We start from the raw sequence: 23,874 nt of genomic DNA, 5'->3' as shown, positions 1-23,874 counted from the left end.
AGTGAAGAGATCTATGAAAAGATGTGTGAATAGATGTGCATTTGCAGCTGCTTCTGCGCTAAAGTCCTGCAATAGAGCAGAAAAAGTGGACGACACCAAGGCGCTGCGCTGCGTTGTCATAAAATAATGTGGAGCTTCCAGCGTTTAAAACCTCCACCTGTAAAGATGTAAGACCAGACTCCAGTTTGGAATAATTGCCTCCTAATAAACACCTTTACAAACAATGATTAAAGGCAATGAGGATGATAAACATCTATCATGATACTGATAAACATATGACGGCAGCTTATGAGGCTTTGCCCCCGGGGGAGGCCTCTAAACTGCCCCAGTTTTCTCTGATATCCCAAATGACTTGTCCTTTGTGGGCTCGGGCCTGAGGGCACGTGACGGCCGTGTGCCTCATTCTCAGCTCCACTGTAAAAGGTGCGGCCACCTCGGGAAATCAGCCCTCGCTTCTGTGTCAACAAGGACATCCTTCTCTGAACACCCTCCACCTGCCCCTCATCCCTCCCACCGGCCCCCAATTACCTCCACATTCCTCTGTTTGCAGTGAATACCCCGAATTCTCCCTGACAATTGCCCACACCCCAGCTGAAGGATTACCCCCTATTTCACCCTCTTTCTCTGTCCAGCTATTGTCACCTCTGTGTGAGTGACACTGATCCTTGTCCTGCTCTGTTGTCGCTATAATTGTCAAAGGCATTTTAATTTACCTTCAGCTCTTCCTCGGGGGGAAAGTAAAGGCAACACTGACCCACTAATCTGACCCACTAATCAGACAAGCGGAGTGACGTTTAATGGAGTTACCTCGCCGCAACGTGCAATCAGGTAGAAATCAAGTGATGCTGCCCTCAATCTGTCCATCTAAAAGTCAGCCTTATACAATCTACTCAACTTCTCATGTGAGTCACTGTCGCAGTGGTCACTGGGCCTTCATCAGGATAACAGGCAGCAAACACCTCCACAAGCATCCTGCCTTTGTCTGTCATCTTTAGGCTTCTCGCCTTGTTGCCAGAGGAGGGAATGGCTGCGGTGCCTTTTATCTCTCTGTGTTAAATGCAGCAGCGTGGGCTCCTGTTACAAAACACAGTGACACCGACTCACATCAGTCATTTGTAAAGAGAAACGTAACCACAGAAAAATACAATTAACATGCCACAGATTGCAAATATGTTCACTATTTACTCAGTATTAGCAAGAAAGCAGGCTGTAGCAAAACACTGCACTTCACCACATCAGCTCTGATGTGGTTAGATACAGCAGCTGAGTGTGTGTGTGTGTGTGTGTGTGTGTGTGTGCCTGAGTACACACCTAGCAACCATGTCTGCTCGTGAATCTCTGGGCACTAATTTCATATTTCAGCGCAACCGCCTGTCATCAGCGCTCTTATCAAAAATACATACCAGACCATAATCACAGAAGAGCTGGTTGCCAAAATACCTCAGAGCACATGAGCACAAATGAAAGACGGAGAGAGGGAGACAGGAGAGGGAGGGTGTGTGTGTGTGTGTGTGTGTGTGTGTGTGAGTGAGGAAGGCAAAAGAAAGTGGGACAAAGAGACGATAGAGGTTAAATCACAGCAGAGAGCAGCTGCTGAACCCATTCCACACGTGAAAGGTAAATAAATGTTTTCTCATGCTGCGGTGCTTTACTGCTCAGTATGGAATCTGTTTTCTCCTGGATGCTGCAGGGTGGTGCCTGTGACTGTGGAGCCTGTCGTTCACTAAGTGGAGAGCAATAGGCCTATAGTTTAAATGAGTGAACATTTGGTTTTAAGATTAGGGCATAAATTATGCCAATGCTGGGAACCCACAGTGCAAACATGTGTGTGTGTGTGTGTGTTTGTGCAGCATCACCCCCTGTGTGGAAGATTCACAAGTGCAGGGGCATGTCTGAACACGTCAGCAGCTGCAACACAACAGCAGGAACAGGATCCATCCACATCCCAGGTGATAACACACACACACACACACACACACACACACACACACACACACACACACACACTGTGTCTTCACTGGCCTCATGATTCAGTTCGATTATTCGATGCATTTTGATGCATCACATCTTCAAGTTTTCTACGTTGCCACACATGGCCTTTTCATCATTTCGCATAAATACCCAGAATATGATAACTTTTTATTTACATAAAATAAAAAATCATGTAGCATTTATTTACATACAGCAGCTTCCTTGGAGTCTGAACACACAAAGAAAAAGAAAAGGTCTACTTAAAGGTGCACTTTCTTAAAAACAAAAAGTAAATATTCAGAATCAGAATCAGAACTGTTTTATTGCCAAGAGCAGTAAAGGTCAGTTTACAGCACGAGGAACTTGTCTTGGTGTCAGGTGCAAACATAAAGGTACCAAAAATAGTATAAAGGGAAGGATAAAAATAGAATTAAGTAAAATTTAAATAAAATAAAATAGTATGAATTAAAATCTTCTAGTGCAAAAGATATGCATATACTATGTGCAAAAAAAATATGCATATACTATAAATACGTGTATACTATATAAAAAATAGAATAGAATAAAGATGTATACAAAATACTACTAAATAAGTTATTGTGCAAGTTGTTAGTAGTGCAGAGTGACTGTATTTAGGGGGAACTGGGGCATTGTTGTGCTTTAAAATAAAATAAATCATTGTCTCTGTATGTGAATATCATCAAACTTGAATGAATGATTTGAATTTAATAATCGATTATGTGACCTAACTGCATGGATTCAGAATCGTCCCATTAAGAATCTGGATTAAAACTATTATTCGTCGCACCCCTATACACCGCACCGAAGAATACGGCAAGGTAAAAAGGAAGGAAGTAATGGGTTGAATATTAAGGATGTTTATATGAGTAGTAGCCTATTCATAAAGTTTGTTGTTACATCAGCACAGAGTGATAGGCTAGTTGTTGTTTTACCTCCTCACTGTGTCTGACAGCAGCTCAGTAATGTGACGTGACTCAGTGTAAATGAAGAAGCCTTTCTCTCTCTCTCTCTCTGTGCTCCTACATGAGCCGTTGCCCACCCGGAGCTCCCACCTGTTGCAGGACCTGTGTAGAACTGGCGCATCCACGTGTAGGCGGGGTTGCACGCTGAGGGGGTTTTAGCGGGCGGGGCTGAAGTCGTCGGCGTCCAATCAGATGCGACCGCCGCTCCAGTGCTATAAAAGCCGCGTGCGCCACTCTGGTCTCGGCACTCAGTCAGCTGCAGCTCTTCCACAGTCTGTTTCACGGAGACTCAAGAGGAACAGAAGGATTACCGTCACAAGTTCGATCCCCAGGAGCCGTTCAACAGCTTTGAACATTAGGAAAATATTACAGTTTCGACTTCACTTTGAGTTTTATTGGACGGAATTGACCCAAAAATGCGTCTGATCCAGAACATGACGACCATCGCGGAGTACCCAGCCCCGGACTGCACGGTCCCCAACCGGGTCATCAAGATAGCCGTGATAGGAGGCAGCGGAGTGGGTAAAACAGGTAAGAGGACTGTTAGAACCCTCGTGCTGTAGTTACAGATCAAAGTCAAGTGATTTACATCCTTATACTGTGTTAAATCATCTAACGTGTTGCCTTTTTTTGTTGCTTTATTATAGCGCTCGTGGTGAGATTCCTGACGAGGCGCTTCATCGGAGACTACGAGAGAAATGCAGGTGAGTTAGTGAACGAAGACACGGACTGACGTGACTATGGGACACGGTGGAAGTGTCGGTGTGTACTAACGGTTGTTCTCCTCTCTGTGTGTGTGTGTGCAGGTAATCTGTACTCCAGAGAAGTCCAGGTGGACGGAGAGCAAGTGACCATCCAGGTCCAGGACACCCCCGGTGTAGAGGTGAGCCCCCCCTCTCCTCCTTCCCTCTCCCTGCTCAGTCAGTTGTAATGCATTCGCCCTGTGCAGAGTGTTGTGGATGATCCAATAGAAAGATAATATAATGTAATTCACAGTCGGACAGTAGAGCCATCTAAGCCTCTTTTGGATGGGCATCAGTCCAACACTGAAAATGAGTGTCTGGCTGTCTAAGCCTCCATTTAGACTAATGGATGTCTGAGGCCAGGGTAAATGATACTCTGATCCAGACTCCTCAGTCACCCACACCTCTCTGTTGTGGAGGAGTAACCCTATAGCTCTTGTCTGCCTCAGTCAGCATTCCAGTCGTTACAAAAGATCAGATGCATGAAGTCTGGGAACATTTAACCTGCTCTGAGTTCAGACAAACACTCAATGTGTTCATCTGAGTAAGCATTGTGTTTTAATCAGCCTCTCTTTGTCTCTGCTGCCCAGATGACAGATAACGGCATCAGTCTACCCGACCATGTGTCCTGCTCCATCCAGTGGGCCGACGCCGTGGTGCTGGTGTACTCTGTGACGGACCGCCGCAGCTTCGACCTGATCCAACAGCTGCACCAGCTGGTCGGCCGTGCCGGCGGCGCCAACACGCCCCCGGTGATCCTGCTGGCCAACAAGGCGGACCTGCTGCACCTGAGGCGGGTGGACTCCCAGCAGGGCCCTCTGACGGCCGGAACCCTGGGCTGCTCTTTCTACGAAGTGTCGGCCAGCGAAGACTACAGCCAGGTGCACGGGGCCTTCCACAGGCTGTGCTGCCAGCTGGCCAAGCAGCAGCCGCCCGCCGCCGCCAACCCCCCCAACGGCCCGGCCGGCGCCGCCACGGAGAAGAGGCGCTCGCCCCTCATCCCCAGGCCCAAGTCTCCCAACATGCAAGATCTGAAGAGGCGTTTCAAGCAGGCGCTGTCTGCCAAAGTCAGGACTGTCACCTCGGTGTGAGGAAGCGGAAGTTGAAACGTGGTCCGGAGTGGCCACAGAAAGAAAGTTTAGCTTTGAAAGGTGGAAGAGAAAAGAGGACAGAAGTTTGGTGCTTCTCCTCTGTAACGTCCTGGCCCGGCGGTCTGGCTGGAGCGGGCGGGTGTGAGATGATGAACAGTGGTAGATTCTCTACAGGTGAATCGCTCACAGAGGTCGTGACCTCTAAGGGAGGAGGTTTGGTAGTCTGTCCAGGCTCAGACGACGGGAGGACGCAGACAGAAGCAGCTGTGTGAGGCCGACTGAAGCCCAGACTGCACATGAAATCAAAACTGTAAATCTCTCCTGGCAACAGCAGCTCTGAAGGACTCTACTGTTTATTTTTAGCTGCGCTGCCCATTGTGGCAGCTCCGTTCTGACAGCCGCAGCTAAAAACTGATGTTATTATACCAGCCATTTGAGTCGGGGCTCTGTGCAGCAGTGTGTGTGTCTTTCCAGTCTGTTGTATTTCAGTAACTGCAGTAGTGTTTTTTTTTTTGTTTTGTTTTTTTTGCCGTATCTAAAAAAAAAAAAAGTGAGGTGGGGTTAGCGGGGCAGCAGAGCATGTAGCATGTGGAGCTTACTTCTATCACTGATGCACTTTATAAGAAAAAAGGACCAGTTCAAAGAGCCTGTTATTTATTTGTTATGAATTCACAATAAAATGATGATGAATTTGACTTTTCTGTGTCTCCATCACTTTTGTACTCCAGTGTGCAACAACATGGTCTGTACATCTCACACACAGTTACTGCCAACTGCAGGTAGTGCAAGTCGAAACGTGTCACTATCAAGTCCAGACAATGACAATTACGACAACCTACTGAGGGAGAAGATGTACAAAAATGACCCATGATTAAACCAACACTCTGACAGCAGCAGAAGACAGAAGCCTGGCTCCGTCTCACAGCTTCAGATTGATGATATAAAAAAAAAGCTGCTGAAATGGCCTGAGCCAAGTTCATGTTAGTTTTCTCAGACGACCTTGTTTTATCAGAGACTCCTCTGAGGATTGCAGGCTCCCATAAGATAAGGACAGAATCATATTAAGCACTTTTCCAATAAAACCCGATCGTCTGTGTGTGTGTGTTAGAGATCTGTTTATTTACCATTCAGAATCTAATTAGCCAACCCTGAGTATCATGTTCCTATCTCTCCGGCCGGGGCCAAGTGCACTGCTGGATGACTACGCTCCCTGTCTCTCAATGCTTTCACCAGAATGTGGGAGACTCTTGTTCAGAAACAGCGCAGGTGCGTGGGTGGGTGAAATATCTGAGCTCCAGCCAAGGCCATTCATGCAGCAGAGTGAGGGGGGGGGGCTTCGACGAGAGCTACGTGCGAGCACATTGTCAAGCTTACAGCAGACTGTGTGAAACGGCTTGTTAATTATTTGTGCTCTCTTAGCCACCGTGTGATGCGTTGAGGTGAGAATGGATGATAATGGAGAGTGTGTATTCTCTCTGTCACAGCAGGAGGCCTTCCTCCGTTCACACCTTCACTTGTAATGAGTTCACACATGAGGCCTGTCTTTAACAGAGCCACGGGCCAATTACAAAACAGCTGCACCTGACGTACTGTGTGCAAACAAATAAACAAACAAACACACACAGACATTACGTGACAGATTTTATTATTGATATCAACATTTGATGGAGCCAGTACCTGAAATGTACTGCTGTGAATTTACACCTTTGTGCCTCTGTCACACACTTTCCTGTGAAATCTCCATTTCCATTAAAGAGATATTTTAAAGGGATATTTCAACATTTTCACAAATTGGCACATTGCCATAATCCGTATTATGTATTATATAGCCTATATAGTTTTAGGAGTAGGTTCGTTACCTTTAATTGTCGGTGCAAGCTGTTTTTAGAACGGTGGAGCAGAGCCGCAAGCTGCTCAGAGCTACGCTACGGAGGCTAATGGGATTTCTTGGTTTCCCCTCATCAAACTCATTAAACTCATCAAATACACAATCCAACAACTCCAAAACGCTCTTGTGGACAAGTTGTGACCATCAGCCTCTGTAGCTTAGCTCATGGCTCTGCTCTACCGTTCTAAAAATAGCTTGCACCGACAATTAAAGGTAACAAACCTACTCCCAAAACTATAGGGATTATGACAATGGGCCAATTTGCCAAAAATGTTGAACTATCCCTTTAAAGAAAAATTTCCAACATTTATATAATCACTTTGGTTTTAAACAGAATCAAACATCTGACACACACAAGAGGAATGTTTTCTGATCATTTCCATTTACAGCTTTTTTGCTTGTGGTCCATGAGTCCATCCACGTGTGTGTGTGTGTGTGTGCGCGCGCGTGTGTTTCCACGTGATGACCTTTTACACACCGATGTCAGGCGCCAGTCTCTGGGTGCTGAAGAGCAGCTCTGGGATGTCTGTGGGCCTCAGCAGCCTGGTGGACAGAACCAGCACCTGGAGCAGAGCACAACACACCCATCAAGGTTAAAGTAGGTCACAGTGTGTAACCTGACGCCTTCTGCACCAAGCACACACACCAGTGTCGGGGTGAGTAACGCACAAATTGGTGATCAACAAACAGTGTGGGAGCTTATTTATTCTCTATTACTCGTGAAGGAGGATCAGTTTCACATTTTGATTGTTTCGCTGTTTATTCAGTTGATGATTCTCAAACCAAAATGGAGATTTCTAGGACAAGATCATGTGATAAGAATCGGACAGATGTTGTTGTTGCCACTAATCCCTTTGTATAACATTACAGGCCTCAAACCTTCTGTTAAAATGGTGCTTTTGGCTCGGTCACACATAGGCATAAATATTCATTATGGGGTTAAACACACACGACAAGGCTGTAACGTAATGAACCACAACATTTGTCATGTTTGGTCACTGGTGGAGAAGACATTAAAGTGCTGTCAGTGTGAAAATGTGAAAACATGATTTCAGTTTTTCATAGACGGCACTGGCCTGTGGGTTGTATTGCTTCTATTGCATTCTGGGCCTGCCGGGGTCAATAATATTCTCCTGTTAAAGCTTCAAGATTAAACTGCCCTTCATCAAACTACATCATTTATTATATCATTTTGCTACCTATACTATACAGTCTCACAGTGTGCAAGCATAACATGACAAGAGTAAGTACTTCTAATTATAGGTAAATTCAGTTCACAGGAGGGAAAACAAGTCACCCGATCAAACAGGAAAATAATCTACTTTTTACATCATGGATAATTCAGGGGTCGATCTACCACTTTCAGTTGTTTTGGTTGGTTCTCTCTGAGTGTTTGTAAGTAAATCCCACTGAAATCACAGCTTAGTCTTGGTCTTGGCTTTCATAAGTGATTATGTCAGGTGCCGTTGCTGTTATGAAATCGGGAGGTGAGCAAAGGCGGTCAGATATGTAGTTGGTTTTGACTGATAGTTTCGGTAATACTTTCAGAACATATAAAAAATACAAACAGCTGAAAGAAAAAAGGTGCCAATGTCCATACAGACTGTATTTGTCCTCTGTCTCAGTCTGGGAATAAGTGAGTTTACATTAAGGTGGGCTCATAAATCAGCAGAAGAGCCCAAATAACAAAGTCACACTTCACCTCTTTAAATGGTTATTATCTCATAGCGTGGTGAATGTGCAGGTCACAACTTGTCCACCAGAGTGTTTGAGTTATTGTGTATTTGATGAGTTTGATGAGGGAAACCAAGAAATTCCATAGCTTCCGTAGCGTAGCTCTGAGCAGCTCGCGGCTCTGCTCCGCCATTCTAAAAATAACTTGCGCCGACAATTAAAGGTAACGAAGCTCCTGCTATGACTATAGGGATTATGGCAATGGGCCAATTTGCTAAAATGTTGAACTATCCCTTTAAAGTTACGAGGCTCACTCACTGGTACTGAATCAACTTAAAGCAGAAGTAAGCGGAATGTTTGTGTTAATATAAGTCTTAAATAGTTATATCTTCCGACAGCAATCACTTATATAGAGTGCTTGGTCTGAAACACGGGTCTGTCAGTCACTCTGCTCTGCTGTAAGCCGAGGAGAAAACATCCTACAACCTTTATCCAATGAGGAGAGAGAACGGCATAAAGGGTCGGTCCTTTCTGTGTGTGCAGCCAAGGGATGCGCGTGAATGTGGTGACGTAGGGACGAGGGCGGGGACTGCTAACTCCATCGGCTGACAGAAAGTTAGCCAAAACGACCGGATCGCTTACTTCTACTTTAATGTTTTATGTTATGTTGTTTTTCAATGTGTCCTGGATATACAGAATACATAAAAAACTATAAAACTAAGTGAAAGTGACCCAAGTGTTTATTCAGCCATGAGACTATGTATTCTGTGAGAGGTGTGTGTCTGAAAAGGCCTTAACAATACATTGTAACCTCAGGGAATTCAAGCTGAGCAGAATAGCAAACAGCAAGCCCACTGACTCTTTACAGTCACCTGTGAAGTCTGCAGGAGGGAGCGGCCGATACACAAAAGAGTTTAGCTGCAGTGTCACATAGATTCTTTTTAATCTAAAGGAGCAAGTAAACAACTCTGGATTTGCGAATGTTTAAAAGTTGTTTTGAACGTTTTCTTTGAGTGAAACTGAGACACAACTTACATACAGTCCATCATGTGCAAACTGATTCGACCTTATTTGGATGTAGGTCTGGACTCAGACACAGATTTAAAAAAAAACATACATCATGTGTGCATAAGTGACAGATGCAGAGGACTGTACAGTGTTAGCTGAGATACGCTTTCTAGTCAGACTAAGAACTACAGCCCTCTTATGTTGTATAAGAGAGGAGCTCTGTTTTCCTGCAGCCGTGTTGCTTTAACTCTGGGTCGGCACCTCGGCCTGGCAGTGGGCCTGTTTGTAGTGGCACAGCGACTCTGTTTCAGAGGAATTTGGTCCAAGTGCAACTCCGCAGTGTGTTTTCAGTGGAACTTCCTGTGCATCTCCTCCGCACACAGGCTCGTCCTCAGTTTATCGCGTATGTATGAGTAGCTCAGGTTAGGGGGTGTCTCTGAGGTCAGTGTGTGTGTGTGTGTGGGCCAGCAGGTGATTATATAAGCTGGTCTTTATTCAGTTTTCCTGATTACACATGGAAGGCTTTGATCCTTGCTGGCCTTTCATTGCCTCTGGCCTCCTCCCCGCAGCCTTTTATTAAGACAAACCCACATCAGCCCCCCTCCCTCCCTCCCTCCCTCTGCGCTCTTCTCACCCCACAGAAACGCATTCATCTGCATGTGTTCCAGGCCTCCGTGGACCGTGTGTGTAATTAGCACTTCATCCACACAGACGAGCAGACTCAACATCTCCTGTGCGCAAATAATATGTGCAAAGATCAGATGTCACTCTCGCCGTCTTTACACCTGAACGGAGCGACCTGTGTATGTAGGTCAGTGTCTGTTCCTTCACTCTGCCAGCTTCAGACAGGTCTGTGTCTGATGGTGGATAATCTGAACCCCCCTTTTGTGATTTTTCATGGCCAAAGCTGTGATTCAGTTTTATTCAGCGTCAGTTCAGTTCTGTAGACTTCACTCTCATTTTTCTTTCTGAGTGCGTATCTAACGATCGCTTCGGTGGCGTACGCTTTTAAAGCTTTTCTATAGGAACAGAAATGCTTTTTATTGAGTCAGCAGGAGTGTCTTGTCTCTCCACACAAGCTGCGCAATCATAGCGCGCAGACGTCGATAATTCACTCAGATATAACCCTATGACTGCAATAATCTGATTGTGATTGTGAATATCTGTGCTTTTATTTATCTGAATCAAACTCTGAAGCACCGCGCTCTGCTTTGCAGGGGGTTGGCATGGGAAAAGGGTGTGTGGAATAAAAACAGATGCTGCATCAATTTTGATCTTTTTTTGTCCATTGTGTGCTGGTGTGTAGAGTATTTACAGCACAGTGGAGGCTGAGTGTACTTCAGTTACATCATAGCACCGACTCTCACAGAGAGGGAGAGAACAATGGTGTTTATAGCTTTACTGTAACACACAGGGCTAAGAATGAAATATAATGTCCTTTATTGAATAATACTCCCTTCAGAATTTAAGATAATTAGTCAGGAAAATGTAATTATAACTTGGATCAATATAACTTCATATGTTTTTAATCATTATTCTAATGGATGATTCAGTTAAAAAGACAACATACAATAATACAGACACTTTCAGTGTTATGACCTGATCTCCTCAAATTAAATGATCAAAGAGCTGTTTTTAGTGGAGCTACACTAATAAGACACAATTGAGTCTTACACCTTTTACACTACAATCAGCTTGTTTAGCGATTTAAGCGTTTTTAAATGTAATTAAAAATCAACTGACTCCTTTTACACTGCCAGCTGAATTTGATTAGTGCGCAGACCCAACGTCATCACATGCGCAGAGCAGACACAGACACTGGCACAGACACAGACACGGGGACAGAGCGAGCAGCCAGCTGCCCTACAAACTGGTGAAAAATCTTATTGTGGAGCAGCAACTCACTCATCCTGCAGCGCTGTGTGGCCGGTTTAATGTCTGTGTAAGAGCAGATTACAATGATAAAATGATGGTTTTGTTCAGGCTGGTCTTATGCTGATTGACAGTTTAGCCTACAGTGCTGCTTGAAAGTGTGTGAACCCCTTGAGTAGTTAAGATATTTCTGTTGTGCTACCATGACTTTCTAATTCTATCATCACCAGTATATGTTATTATAAATGTCAGGTTCATGTTCATCAATTCCATGTCCTTGTTTTGAGGAAACTGTGCGAGTAGCCAGCAGACTAGGTGAAACATGGAATCAGAGTATGTGCAAAAGCAAGTGAAGCCCAGCTACATTGGTCAAATCAAGTAGACTCGGGTCAAACACGTGTGGGTGATCAAGTGATCAATCTATCAGACCAATCAAATGAGACATCTTTAGGAAAGGTTTTGTAACATCTAAGACAAATCATTTACACACAGAGGACACTCAGCATCACCGCAACTCTGCACTGAGGTAGACTGCCTGCCATCAAAACTTTCACCAAGATGCACCAGAAGAAGAATAACTCAGGTAAAGGCCGACACACCAGTGGCGTAGCTGGGCTGTATTCCACATGGGTTTTGAGGTCCAAAGGGCCCGCGTGCACAGCGGGCCACATTGCACACACAAATAGAGGACAGAAAAAAAGCCCCCCCCCCCCCCCCCCCCAAAAAAAATAAATAAAAAAAAATCATATTTTAGATGAGTGTCCTTCAGAATGATGCTGCTAAAGCTCAAAACCTCTATCAAATGATTGTACAATGTATGAACATTATCTCTGCAGTGGTTGATTCTGATAAAGTGTGCTGTTACTGTTGTAACGAATGTGAGCTGGAAAGACTGAAATGTTGTTGTTGCTACAACTTTAAATAAAGTTGAAAAAAATAAATAAATAAATAAACAACAAAGGTTCGGCCGCTCCTAAAGCCCGTCCGGACCGATTTAGATGTAGCTAACACCTGTCAAAGTTCTGTTCAAACTGGAAATATTGTGGATTTACCTTACAGTCTATGGCAGGGGTGCTCACACTTTTTCAGCCTGAGAGCTATACTTTTCAAGTGACCAAGTCAAAAATGATCTACCAACATTATTAATGATTCACGTTTATTTATATAGTCTAGTATATGAACATACATAACACTTCATATACAATATGTCGGTGTAGCCTACCTTTCATAACTGCATGAATCCATATGGCACAATAAATGTCCATACATTTTTGGTCATCCAGTGGTTTGTCGGACTATGCGGGGGGTTAATAGCGCTGCAGCTGCATTTGCCGTGCGCCCCTGTCTGTAGCTATGTGAACCTGTGTCTGTCTATGTGCGGGCAGAGATAAGAGATGGTGTTTTTTTAATAATCATGCTAGCTTTTCACCATCTCTCATCTCCGCCAGTCAGCCTAACCTGCCACCTCTCTCGCGTGCGTGCGCACCGCACGTAAACACACGTGAGGAAAAAAAAAAAAAAGTGGGAAACACTGATCAAGCTGTGCGTTCGCACACCTCTCCGCAATATTCCATTAAATCACACCGGACCCAAGAATGGTGCGGACATGAACACACCTCATACTCCCCCAGAATGCCTCGGCACAACCATATGGTCAGCACGTGCATAATTAAGTAGTCATGTGCTCTGTGGAGCGGCAACAAAGTGACAACAAAGACAACGGGCGGAGAGTGTGACTCACCCGGAATGATGCTTCGGCGGACCTGCCCTCGCTTTTGAGGTCGGTTGTGAGAAAAATGCCTGCTGTCCAGACAACTGTGTTTTTTTAAATATAGGCCTAGCCTACTTTTTTTTTGTTCTTCATCAAATCGTAATGAGCACCCCTGGTCTATGGGATTTACCCATAAAACAAACTTTTCACGGCAAAACAGCAAAGGTAAGAGGAAATGTACAACCATGTTTTGGTCAAGCAGTGTCTGTGTGTGCTGGACTTTGCTGGTTGTTTGTCTTCTCTCTCTGCCGTGCTGCTGCTAGCTGCTGTGGAGCCGCGGCTGCTATGTAACGCTCCAATCTTTGTAGCCCTTGAGCGGCAGCTGTGTACTGTTTTGCATAATGCACAGTACTAGTATATAGGGGCCAGAAATGTGGCGACTGGGTCCACACACAGGTGCTTCATGAAGTTTGATGTCTAGTTGTTTATTTGAGTAGTGTAGTAGTAGTGGGCTGTGTTTGGGTCATAGAAACATGGTTTTTACACGTTGTAGACCAGCTTCTGTTGTTTAATTTTATGTAATAGACGTATGGATCAGCTCAAATTGGGAGGGGCCGCGCCCGCTCGTATCCAGCCTTAATATGCAACGTAATGCAGTGACCCGGTCTGATGTTACACTCTGTGCTACCTGCCGCTGCGACAGAAGGCAGCCGCGGTCAACCGCGTCCCGAACCTCCCTATGACCAGCCCGCCCCTGATTTAAACCAAAAAAATAAAAAAAATAAAAATCCTCGGCAGTGTGTGGGGGGGCCGCAGGATTTCACCACAAGAAGGGCCCATGGGTTTACAAAACCCACCAACCCTACGTCATCTACGCCACTGCGACACACACATCAGCTCCAGAGAGCTGCAGACCTCTCTGGCAGCATCTGGGACAAATGTATATGCATCAACAATCAAACAAAAAATGAATAAACATGGTATTAATGGGAGAGTTGGTAGAAGGAAGCATCTTTTTTTTTTTTTTTTATTTAACCTTTATTTAACCAGGCGAAAAATCATTAAGAACAGGTTCTTATTTGCAATGATGGCCTGACAAAAAGCACAAGCTTCTTGAGGGGAGAGGGGGAGAGGGCTGTGAAAAAAATCTGCTCTCAAGAAAGAACAAAGTTGCCTGTTTAAACTTTGCCAGAGATCACAAACCTTCTGGATGTCCGTTCTTTGGACGGATGAGTCCAAAATTGAATTATCTGGCCACAATCACAGGCACCATGTTTGGAGGGTTCACACACTTTCAAGCAGCTCTGTATATAATCTACGAACCTCTGTCCCCAGGCAGGTGTTTCCAACCGGAAGATGTAAAACAGTTTTTGACTTGAACTGTAAAGGCTAAATCAATGCTTTAAGCCACTGAGGTATTTCAACAGCAAAACATAATTGACATGCTTTACTTTAAAGGGATAGTTCAACATTTTGGCAAATTGGCCCATTGCCGTAATCGCTATAGTCATAGCAGTAGGTTTGTTACCTTTATCTGTCGGTGCAAGCTATTTTTAGAACGGTGGAGCAGAGCCGCGAGCTGCTCAGAGCTACGCTCTGGTGGACAAGTTGTGACCTGCACATTCACCACGCTATGCGATAATAACGGAACGTTACCAGACAGTTGTTTTAGAGGTAAATTCATGCAAAACCACTGATGCACGTTGATTTCAGGGACAGTTTTTCAGCAAGCAGTCTCCGTTATTATCTCATAGCGTGGTGAATGTGCAGGTCACAACTTGTCCATGAGAGCGTTTTGGAGTTGTTGGATTGTGTATTTGATGAGTTTGATGAGGGAAACCAACAAATTCCATGAGCCTCCGTAGTGTAGCTCTGAGCAGCTCGCTGCTCTGCTCTGCCGTTCTAAAAATAGCTTGCACCGACAATTAAAGGTAACAAACCTACTGCTATGACTATAGCGATTATGGCAATGGGCCAATTTGCCAAAAATGTTGAACTATTCCTTTAAGATGACAGATAAATGTGTTTTTTGTTTGCGTTAAGATGTTCAAAAGTTCATTTATTTCATTTATTTCACATCCAAGCTTCAAAAAGTCAAACATTTGGAAAGAAACACATCGGCATGCAGAATAATGCTGCTCAATGGTCAAAAACTGATTTTCCTCTTCCGGTTGGAAACACCTACTGAGACACAGAGGTTTCTTGGCTAAACTGTCAATCACCTTAAGACCTGCCTGTACAAAACAATCAACATCATTTTATCTTTGTAATCTGCTCTTACAGTCTGTGTTACCAGTGCCTGAGGTCTGATGTTAGGTCTGGCGTTATGGGACAGATGAGAGGTGAAAATAAGAGCTGAATTTCCACCAGGATGTGAACGCTCATTGACGTTTGAGATTAGCAGAGTTTTTATTTTCTCTTTTGTGTTGAAGGAGTGAGACAGAAGCTGTGAGTCTGAGTTTGGATTCATCATTAGAATAATAGAGCACAGGTGCAGAGCCGTGTGGGTGCCGAGGCCAGGGAAAAGATTCGAAAAGCATACAAACAAGCAATTTGTATTCTGAGGCTACAAAACAGGTCTGAATATGAATAGGACACAACCTGACTCCTGCCAACTCACCTGCGTCCCTGGCTTGTGTGTGGTGACGACCTCTTTGATGAGGCGAAGCTCTGAGGGCGTGACGCCTCCCACCACAAAGAGCAGCAGCAGAGGGTTGTCGCTGGGATGTGGACGACTCACCTGGAGTTAAGAAGGAACATTGTGATTGGTCAGTGCGTTTTTTTTGTGTGTTTTTTTTTTAAATGCCACCTTAGGTTTTGATACAGTTTCCCATAATAGATCAGCCTGTGATGAACAACCCCACGTCGCCCAGGGAACATTTAACAGCTCTCCCTCCATATCATTATCTGAGCTTCTATCTATGTCTGGTTTCTGAGTCACTGCTCAGCTGGACACCTGTGGTTTAATGTGGAGACGGTGTTGAGGGCGGACTCTACGGCGACACAGGTCTTCTCACCCCGGTGTTATGGTGGCTGACACGTGGACACACACACTCTCATGCAACACATGCAGACACAAACAAATGTCCCTCATCACCTGGGGAAAAGAGGTTTCTCACACACTGAGGCGCTCGGTGGTGCGGATGAATTTTGAACAGCGGGGTAAAGCCTGGTGTTTGTGGAGAGGAGAGGGATGGCTTTGTGCTATTGGCCGGCGAGCCGCAGGCAGGGACACATCTGCAGCCTGTGAATACTAACCGAGCAATCAGAGCCGCGGGGGGCGGACCTACGGCGAGTGTGGCTGTACACGTGAAGCAACAGCGGGCTGGTGTGAAGCATGGCAAGGTTGATGTAACATGTGTTTATTGGAGGAAAAAAAATGTGTGAATGAATTCTTCTTTCTAGTGTGTCTGCTCATGTTATATGTTGTATGTTGTGAGATTTGAAAAGTGTGATCCATGTGTGGGAAGATCCATTCGCCACCTGTGTGTATACGGTGTCCAATAGACACGGTGCAGCTGGGAGTCTCTCGACCATGTGCACCGACATGGGTTAGACAGAGAGCCAGAGAGGCTCATGGGAGCGTGTGCTGAGGAGGTGTGAGATGAAATGTGCTGCAAAGTGTAAGCAAGGAGATTTGTTTTAATCCCAGCCCCTGATGATAAAATACATCAGTGTTTAACAGAAGTGACGCTCATAAATGTTCCTGTCGTTTTAGATAAAAAAAGGTTTTCATCAGGAGTTTCCAATCCAGACACTGGATCACAGTCAACACAGCTGCTTATTTCATATTTATTTTTTCATTATTTTATTTGTTTAGTAAGGGACAATGTACATTACCGTAGTTAGTTAATGGCTAATTTTCCTCGGTAGTCCCTTCAAAAGTAAAGTAACTTCAGTACAGCTTAAAACTCATGGAACAATAATAAAAATCACTGTGACAAAAGAGTATTTCTCAGTAAACTGAGTTTTGATACTTTTGCAATATTAATATAAAATCTGGACCTACTTTATGATCGAAAAAGACATGGAAATTGTAGACAGTATGTGAACATGTATTTGCTCCGATGGAAGAAAAACAGATGGATGAAGGAGCAGGAGCCAGGTCTGCTGCACAACTACCACTCTGTCTGAACAAAGACTCAACAGGCCAGAGCAGACACACACACACACACACAGTTTGGTCACAGACGGTTAAAGACGCCAGTTTAAAAAGCGACAGTGCACAGGCTGTCAGTGGGTCATAATGCAGACAACGGGTTCTGGTGTTTTTAATGATACAAACTGTGGAGAATGCATAAGTCCCGTGGTTAAAAATAGAAGTTTTATTGGGGTGTTTTACAGCATAAAGGGTGTGCACTGTGCTACTATAGAGCGCTCCAGTCCAGGTTTATAGGTTTAGTCTGTCTGAGTTGGTGGTTTGTGGGCCAAGTTTCTTAATTTGTGTAAACCCAGGCCACGGTTACACAACCAGTCTAATTCCTCCCTGTGGGTAATCATCAGCTTAAGTAAGCCCAGATGTGGGATGATCAGACCATGTACAGTGATCTACTCTGTGGTGGATATACATTACTCACAAGCCCCAAACTCCATGTCTGCTGCAGACCGCTGTTTGATACACACACGTACACACATACACAGACACACACACACATATATACATGAATAAGCAACTGAAAGAACAAATCAACTAATCATTCAATCAAATCGGCTAATGTTGTGGAATTACTTCCACTTATTTTCCTTTCTCTCAAAATCCAACCGCATCGTTTTAAAAGGTGAAATTTGGGTTAATAAGGAATAAAGGTGGTTTATGGAATCAATTAATAAGGAATTAAGATGTTTTTTCTTGTAATTACCAGTGTGGCCATGAACTGTATAAGTTGTTACGCTTTTGCTCCAAGACCACGTACTAGGCTGCTGCTTTGCCGTTAGAATAAATGAATGGCATGTGAACTTTTGTAATGTTTACATCCAGTTATCAATAACCAGAGATTGTAAGTTTGATCGGTGGTTCAGATGATCAGTGTTTGACTGTGTTTGTCTGATTACATTTTTTAAATAGCTACAATACTATATCTAAGTTTAAAGGGGAACTATATATGCCCGTCTGGTCGCTTTTTCGTTGTTTTGGTCACTTTTTTTCTCTACAGAGCTCCCCCTATAGTTTAGGCGTGCATATTTTCTTTCGTAAACACTCACCGCTAGCCTCCATTCTCCCCGTAACAAATAATTTATCCATCACAATTACTCCGATTACTCAATAGTTCCTCTTTAACAGTCAGGTTGGCTCCCAAAACACTCGCAAAACACTCCATAGCAACACTCCGTAGCTAAATGTCATCTGTTCATCTGTTCATCTGTTGAATTTTCATCATTTGTTTTTCTATTGGTGACCAGTTCTGGAGGCATGGCTAATGCAGCATCCAATTTCAACACAGATCTGGGAGACGTGTGCTGACAGGAACCCTGAATCAGCCGCATGTCAATGTGATACAAAGAACATCATATGATATCATATCCTACATCAATAAATAATAAGTAAGTGATCAACAGCTCCACCACTTGGTTGGACACACTAAGCAGCAACGACGCACCGGCCACCATCTTGAAAATGCACGCGGTGTTCTCTTCTCTGGTTGATCCCTCTGCTGCGAACTGGGTGGTGCAGGTGAAAAAGCCATCGGCCGTGACTGTGGGCCTCAGTTTCCAGCTGCTGTGACTCTTGGCTGGATGCCCAACTGAACACAGTTTGCCGTGGTCAAAGGTGGAACAACAGTGAGGGATCACATTTTCACTGCTCTATGGGCTCCTGGTAGTTTGTGGCGTGACAGGCCAAATAGGGTGGGATCTATTTTTGGGGGGGCAGAGGCCCATGTAGTGAATCATATTGTACATGAAGCCAAAAGAAGTGGAGAAGCTGCTTTTATAAAGTGTGGTCCTTCAAATGTTTTTCTCTCATTTCGGCAATGGGCAGAATCAGTTGATACAGTATATTATTATCCAACAACGTTTGAAATGAAAGGTAATATAAAATTTACAGACCACCAGACTCCACAAAACATCCACTGAAGCAGTAGGACCTACAACTATTCAGTTTGCATGTTCTCCCTGTGTCTGTGAGGGTTTTCTCTCGTTGCTTTCGGACAGACACAGTTCTGGTTCTGGGCTCTGGTCCCCTTCTTGAGTCTCAGAACCTCTGTGCTTTCTGGCAAACCAGCCCGCATTCACACCAGTTTAAGTGGAACCAAAGTGGGAGGACGTTACTCCATGTTACTCAGGCGGAAATAAACACAGCCGCAAAGTGGCCCCAGCTTTTTTAAATGTATTAACTCATTGAGTGCCATTGACGTCTATGGACGTCAATCAAAATCCAACGCTTGAGTGCCATTGACGTCCATAGACGTCAAATGCAGTTTTCTGCGGCTGGTAAATGGGGACGCTCTCGCGCACACTGTGAGTAATTTTGGGGCTTCTGGGATGTGTAGAACGAAGAAGACTGTAGATCAGAGCAAGAAGTGAAGAAGGAGGAGAAGACGAGCGCGATCGGTACAGAGAAAAAAAGTCGGAAAAAGTTTCTATTTCTAGAGGAAAACGACGGGCAGAGCCTGGAACAAGTGTAACGTGGAGCTGGAGGAAGCTTAGCCACGGTGCTGTTAGCATAGCTCCAGCATGAAGTGATCAGAGGAGGCAGGAAAGGTAAACTCATCTAGATGATCAGCACCGAAATGCCGAAGCGGAGGCGGATCGCGGAGTCAGTTTCACCAGTTGCTGCCTAACCGACGTGACGACGAACCGAGAGATCAGCGCGGTGCGTCGCTGCCGCGGCCGCGTCCAGCAGAGAGGCTGAAGACGCCATGACGTCTCCCTCACTACTTCAGAGACGATGCAGCAGGAGGAGAGGTGGGGGTGGGGGCGGGGGGCGTAGGAGAGGCTGAGGGGGTAGCAACCGCTCGTACTTGTTGTATTTTAGTTGTTGTTGTTGTTGTTGTTGTTGTTGTTGTTGTTGTTATGTTTTTTGTTTAGTCTTTTTTTTTTTTTTTGGGGGGGGGGTGAAAAAAACATGTGAAATTAAATGTTCAGATGTCTTACATATTTTTGAAGCCAAAATTAAAACGGATAAATCACTATTTTTCTTGAGAGACTCTCTTTCACAAAAATGCATTTTTCTCAGTTTTCTAGAAAAAAAGTGGTCTTTTTGGTGCAACCAGGCTCTATTCAACTTTAGATAAATCAAGAATGGAACAAGGTACAAACAAATGGTTTTTTCCCTAGTTAAATAGAGAGTCTCCTCTTTCCTTTGAGCTGTTTGGTGTTTTCAGAGCCATAGTACAAAATACTCTCTGGGTCTTGACATATTACTCAGAATGCCCCAAAACGCTGGCACCTGGCACTGACCATTTTATAAAAGGTCTGGCACTCAATGAGTTAATCATTCGATGATGTCACGGTTGGCAAGAAAAAAAAAACTCTATTATGGTTTTGTTGAGAACTGACTCTTCAGGTTCCGAACCTATCATTTTATCGGTGTGAACGTGCTGGCCGATTCAAAAATTAGTTGAAGATGAGGAACCGTCCTACTGGTGTGAAGCCCCTATCTGAGTTCTCCAGCTCCTCACAAAGTCCAAAAACACACTAGGTTGATTGATAACTCTAAATTGTCCATAGGTGTGAATATGAGAGTGTGAGGTTGTCCGTCTCTATATATCAGTCCTGTGATAGACTGGTGACATGTCCAGGGTCTGATCATCTATTCTGCAGGACAGACCATCCATAAGCTTTGTCCACATTTCCTTTCAAACGTCATGCCCATCATTTTGGATGTAAATCATAAAACATCAACTGTAAACTGGTGCAACTACATAAGTAGACAGTGTTGTTACAGTTAACTAACAAACTAAAACAAATAATAATTTACATATGAGCTGATTTATCATGGAAAATAACACATATGCACTGCTCACTTTGTGGTGACTCTAATAATAATAATAATAATAATAATTTAAAGGGGACATATTATGTAAATATCACTTTTGAAGGCTCTTTAACATATATTTTGGTGTTTGTCTTGTCTTCCAGTAGCCTCATAAACCAGCCTCTCGCGGAAATGCATTTCACTTCATTTCGACGGAGAGTCTGGCCTCATTCCCCCTGCAAGTGTTTGGGGCTGGGTAGGAGTAGTAGCGTTGACAGACAACCCCATTCAGCCAATCAGCAAGTTGGTGTAGTGACGGGGCTTTGCACCAATCGGTCCCTGATTGGCCAACGTGCTGTGTCAATCACAGCGGCGACGCTGATTGGCTTGGCCTTCTGAGGGTTTCAGGCCAAACGCTTACAGCGGGAATGAGGCCAGACTCTCCGTCGAAATGAAATGAAATGCATTTCCGCGAGAGGCTGGTTTACGAGGCTAGTCTTCCAGCCCCAAAATGTGAGAATTGACAAAAAAATCTGTAATTTTCAGGCTCCCTAGATTGAAATCCATGTGGTTTTACGAGCTGTTCCCTCAGATGTAACTAGGTTTCAAATTGGCATAACCCCACCCCTACCTGGTATCAGTAGAAGGGGCGGGGCAAACAGTGGTTAATTTGCATTTAAAGGGACAGACACTTAAACCAGCCGTTCTGAACAGGGCTGTTTTGAGAGGATGAAAAGAGCTGTGATGTTTGATCCTTGGGGCATTTTGACCAAAGTATGTCACAGACATGTCTTTATGACACCTGGGAACTATTTTAATTTGTGGACAGGGGGCAGAATATGTCTCCTTTAAAACATAATATTTTAACTCGTTTACTTGTGGACCATGGAGCTCTCACTGAGAAAGGCTGCTCTAAGAATAGACCTAGATAAACACAAGTCACATAGTTATTGCTTTTGACAGTGCACTATAGTAAACACTGAAGAGACTTGACTGTCCACGGTAGGTTAATGGTGAAGGTAGGGTTAAATGAATATGACAGAGTTGAGACCATTACATAAAAATGTGTGTGTGTGTGTTTGTTTGGGTGATGTCTGACCTTCATGAACATACTGAAGCCGGTCTTGAGCAGGTCCGTGAGACCTCCTGACATGTGCTCGATGTCGGGACATTCGATTTTCTCGGGGTGAAAGACTTCCTCCAGGATCTGTCGCAGGAAAGGCCGATAGGATGCCTGCAAAACACACACACACACACACACACACACACACACACACACACACACACACACACACACACACACACACACACACACACACACACACATCATTAACACCAAACACACCTGCACTGACATTACCAGAGTATTTTTAAACAGAAACACATTAAGTGTGAAATCCTGCAGTATGAATAATGAGGAGATGTTTTCCACAGAGCGGCCTGCTTTTAGCCTCTGCATATTTGTGTGAATGACAGTGGGTGTCAGAGACAGTGGAGTTATAAACAGCTCTGCTCGGCCAAACCAGGCCACTGACTTATGAGTCAGCTCAGGAAGAGGAGCTCGAACACTGCTGCAATCAGGACCAGAAAATCCTGCACTTGTGCATGTGGCTAAAGATAGCAATAGGTCAATCAACATTGAGTATTATTGGGGCTCTATCAAATTCACAGTAAACAACCTCCATGTCTTTACTCCAGAACAATTGCTGCTTCCATCATCATCCAAAGAACTAAACCATAAATACAACTCTCAACTTGTCTCGTTTCATTGTTGTTTTTATAATCACACGAGATAGAGATGCTGAAGCGTGGCCATATTTCAGCTTGTTTTGATGTCGCTGAGTGTGTGTACAGTATGTACTGATACAACACCTATTTTCCAAAACACATCTTTCCTAAGAAATTCTGACAAATCGCACAATCACATCCTGCTTCTCAAAAACACCACTTGGCTCAGTTATCCAGACTCCCAGGCTGCTTGGCCTTTACAGTCACATCCAGCCTACTTTCTGTTTCCTCCATTTGTCAGAGAAAAGTTTCAATAAAATGAAAATGTTGCTGTCCTTGAAGAAACCTAATAAAGACTTAACTAAAAAGTTGATTCATAACTCAATAAAAGTTAGAAGAGATCTTTTTTTTCTGTCCAGCTATCCAGGACAGAATGTACTATTATTTCTATGCCTCAGAGGATGATGAATTCAAGACAGATTTTTTTTAAGCATCTCTGACAATAATAAAGATGCAGATGAGATTTGGCAGAGCTTTATTTGAATGTTTGGAATAGCACAGCTCTTAAAATAGAAGAGCTGAATACCTTCCTGTAGTGGAGCTCTGGACTCCTGCTTCATGTTCCGTCATGATGCTGCCAGAGAAACATCTGAGCAGCAAAGGCAGCATCCACCGACCGTCACTGAAGCATTTTATATACACACACACACCTGCACACACATGCATCCAGATGTTTCTGCCCACACCTCACATTCATATGCAGTATGAATCTTAAAGGGACATTGTGTAACTTCTCTTTTTATCTATTCATGAAAATCAATTATTTGGTTCAAAAGTCTGTTTTTCATTAATCATTAATCCCCCACATCAACAAACTGAAGTGTTCCGGTAAGCTCTGAATTTGCCGTTCATATCATTCATAACTACATGGAGCGGGTAAGCTCGGTGCTGGCTGCCATGTGGTGTCGCCATGTTTTTACCGGCTCAGGTGGAGGTGGGGTCTGTGATAAGTCACCGCGGTAACGCAGTGAGGAGGAATGGAGCATTAAGGCCCCCACATACTCAGGCGTACTGTGCGCGTACTGTGAGCAGCGCGGACTCTGTGCGTACTGTCCGCGGACATTTGAGCCTTCATAGTCGGGCGTATGGCGTCACATTAAAAACAGGTCGATGTGAAGATTTCCCGCCGAGCAGTCTATTGTGTGACACCGAGTACGCGGAGTCCGCGCGGTCGTAAATATTGAGCTTTGCGCGGACGGGTCTGGCGGACGTCCGCTTTGGGTCTGCACT

General features: G+C 44.3%; 2 protein-coding genes across 2 annotated transcripts in view; one reads left to right on the top strand and one right to left on the bottom strand.

The window, feature by feature from the left end:
- The first annotated feature begins 2,791 nt into the window (after positions 1-2,791).
- Positions 2,792-5,483, top strand: rasl11b (RAS-like, family 11, member B). The gene is made up of 4 exons (XM_085773270.1): positions 2,792-3,485; positions 3,602-3,658; positions 3,761-3,837; positions 4,288-5,483. Exons 1-4 carry the CDS (start codon positions 3,371-3,373, stop codon positions 4,786-4,788), a joined length of 750 nt encoding a protein of 249 aa, XP_085629396.1. The 5' UTR covers positions 2,792-3,370; the 3' UTR covers positions 4,789-5,483.
- Positions 5,484-6,969: 1,486 nt separating this feature from the next.
- scfd2 (sec1 family domain containing 2) overlaps positions 6,970-23,874 on the bottom strand; it is a 124,870-nt gene continuing 107,965 nt past the window's right edge. The window contains exons 7-9 of the mRNA XM_085773269.1: positions 21,956-22,090; positions 15,562-15,681; positions 6,970-7,239 (exon numbers count right to left, since the gene is read on the bottom strand). Of these exons, the coding sequence (XP_085629395.1) occupies positions 7,147-7,239; positions 15,562-15,681; positions 21,956-22,090 (348 nt within the window). The 3' untranslated portion in view covers positions 6,970-7,146. The remainder of the gene's footprint in view (positions 7,240-15,561; positions 15,682-21,955; positions 22,091-23,874) is intronic.

The sequence above is a fragment of the Trachurus japonicus genome, chromosome 4 (genome assembly GCF_045865225.1).
Source record: "Trachurus japonicus isolate A0001 chromosome 4, Traja_1.0".
NCBI lineage: Eukaryota > Metazoa > Chordata > Actinopteri > Carangiformes > Carangidae > Trachurus > Trachurus japonicus.
This window is presented reverse-complemented; position numbering and strand designations above follow the sequence as displayed.

Excerpts from the sequence above, each read along its gene's own strand:
- rasl11b (XM_085773270.1), top strand. The coding sequence starts at position 3,371 with ATGCGTCTGATCCAGAACATGACGACCATCGCGGAGTACCCAGCCCCG. Across the intron at positions 3,659-3,760 it reads AGACTACGAGAGAAATGCAG|GTAATCTGTACTCCAGAGAA; the intron begins GTGAGTTAGTGA and ends GTGTGTGTGCAG. Across the intron at positions 3,838-4,287 it reads AGGACACCCCCGGTGTAGAG|ATGACAGATAACGGCATCAG; the intron begins GTGAGCCCCCCC and ends TCTGCTGCCCAG.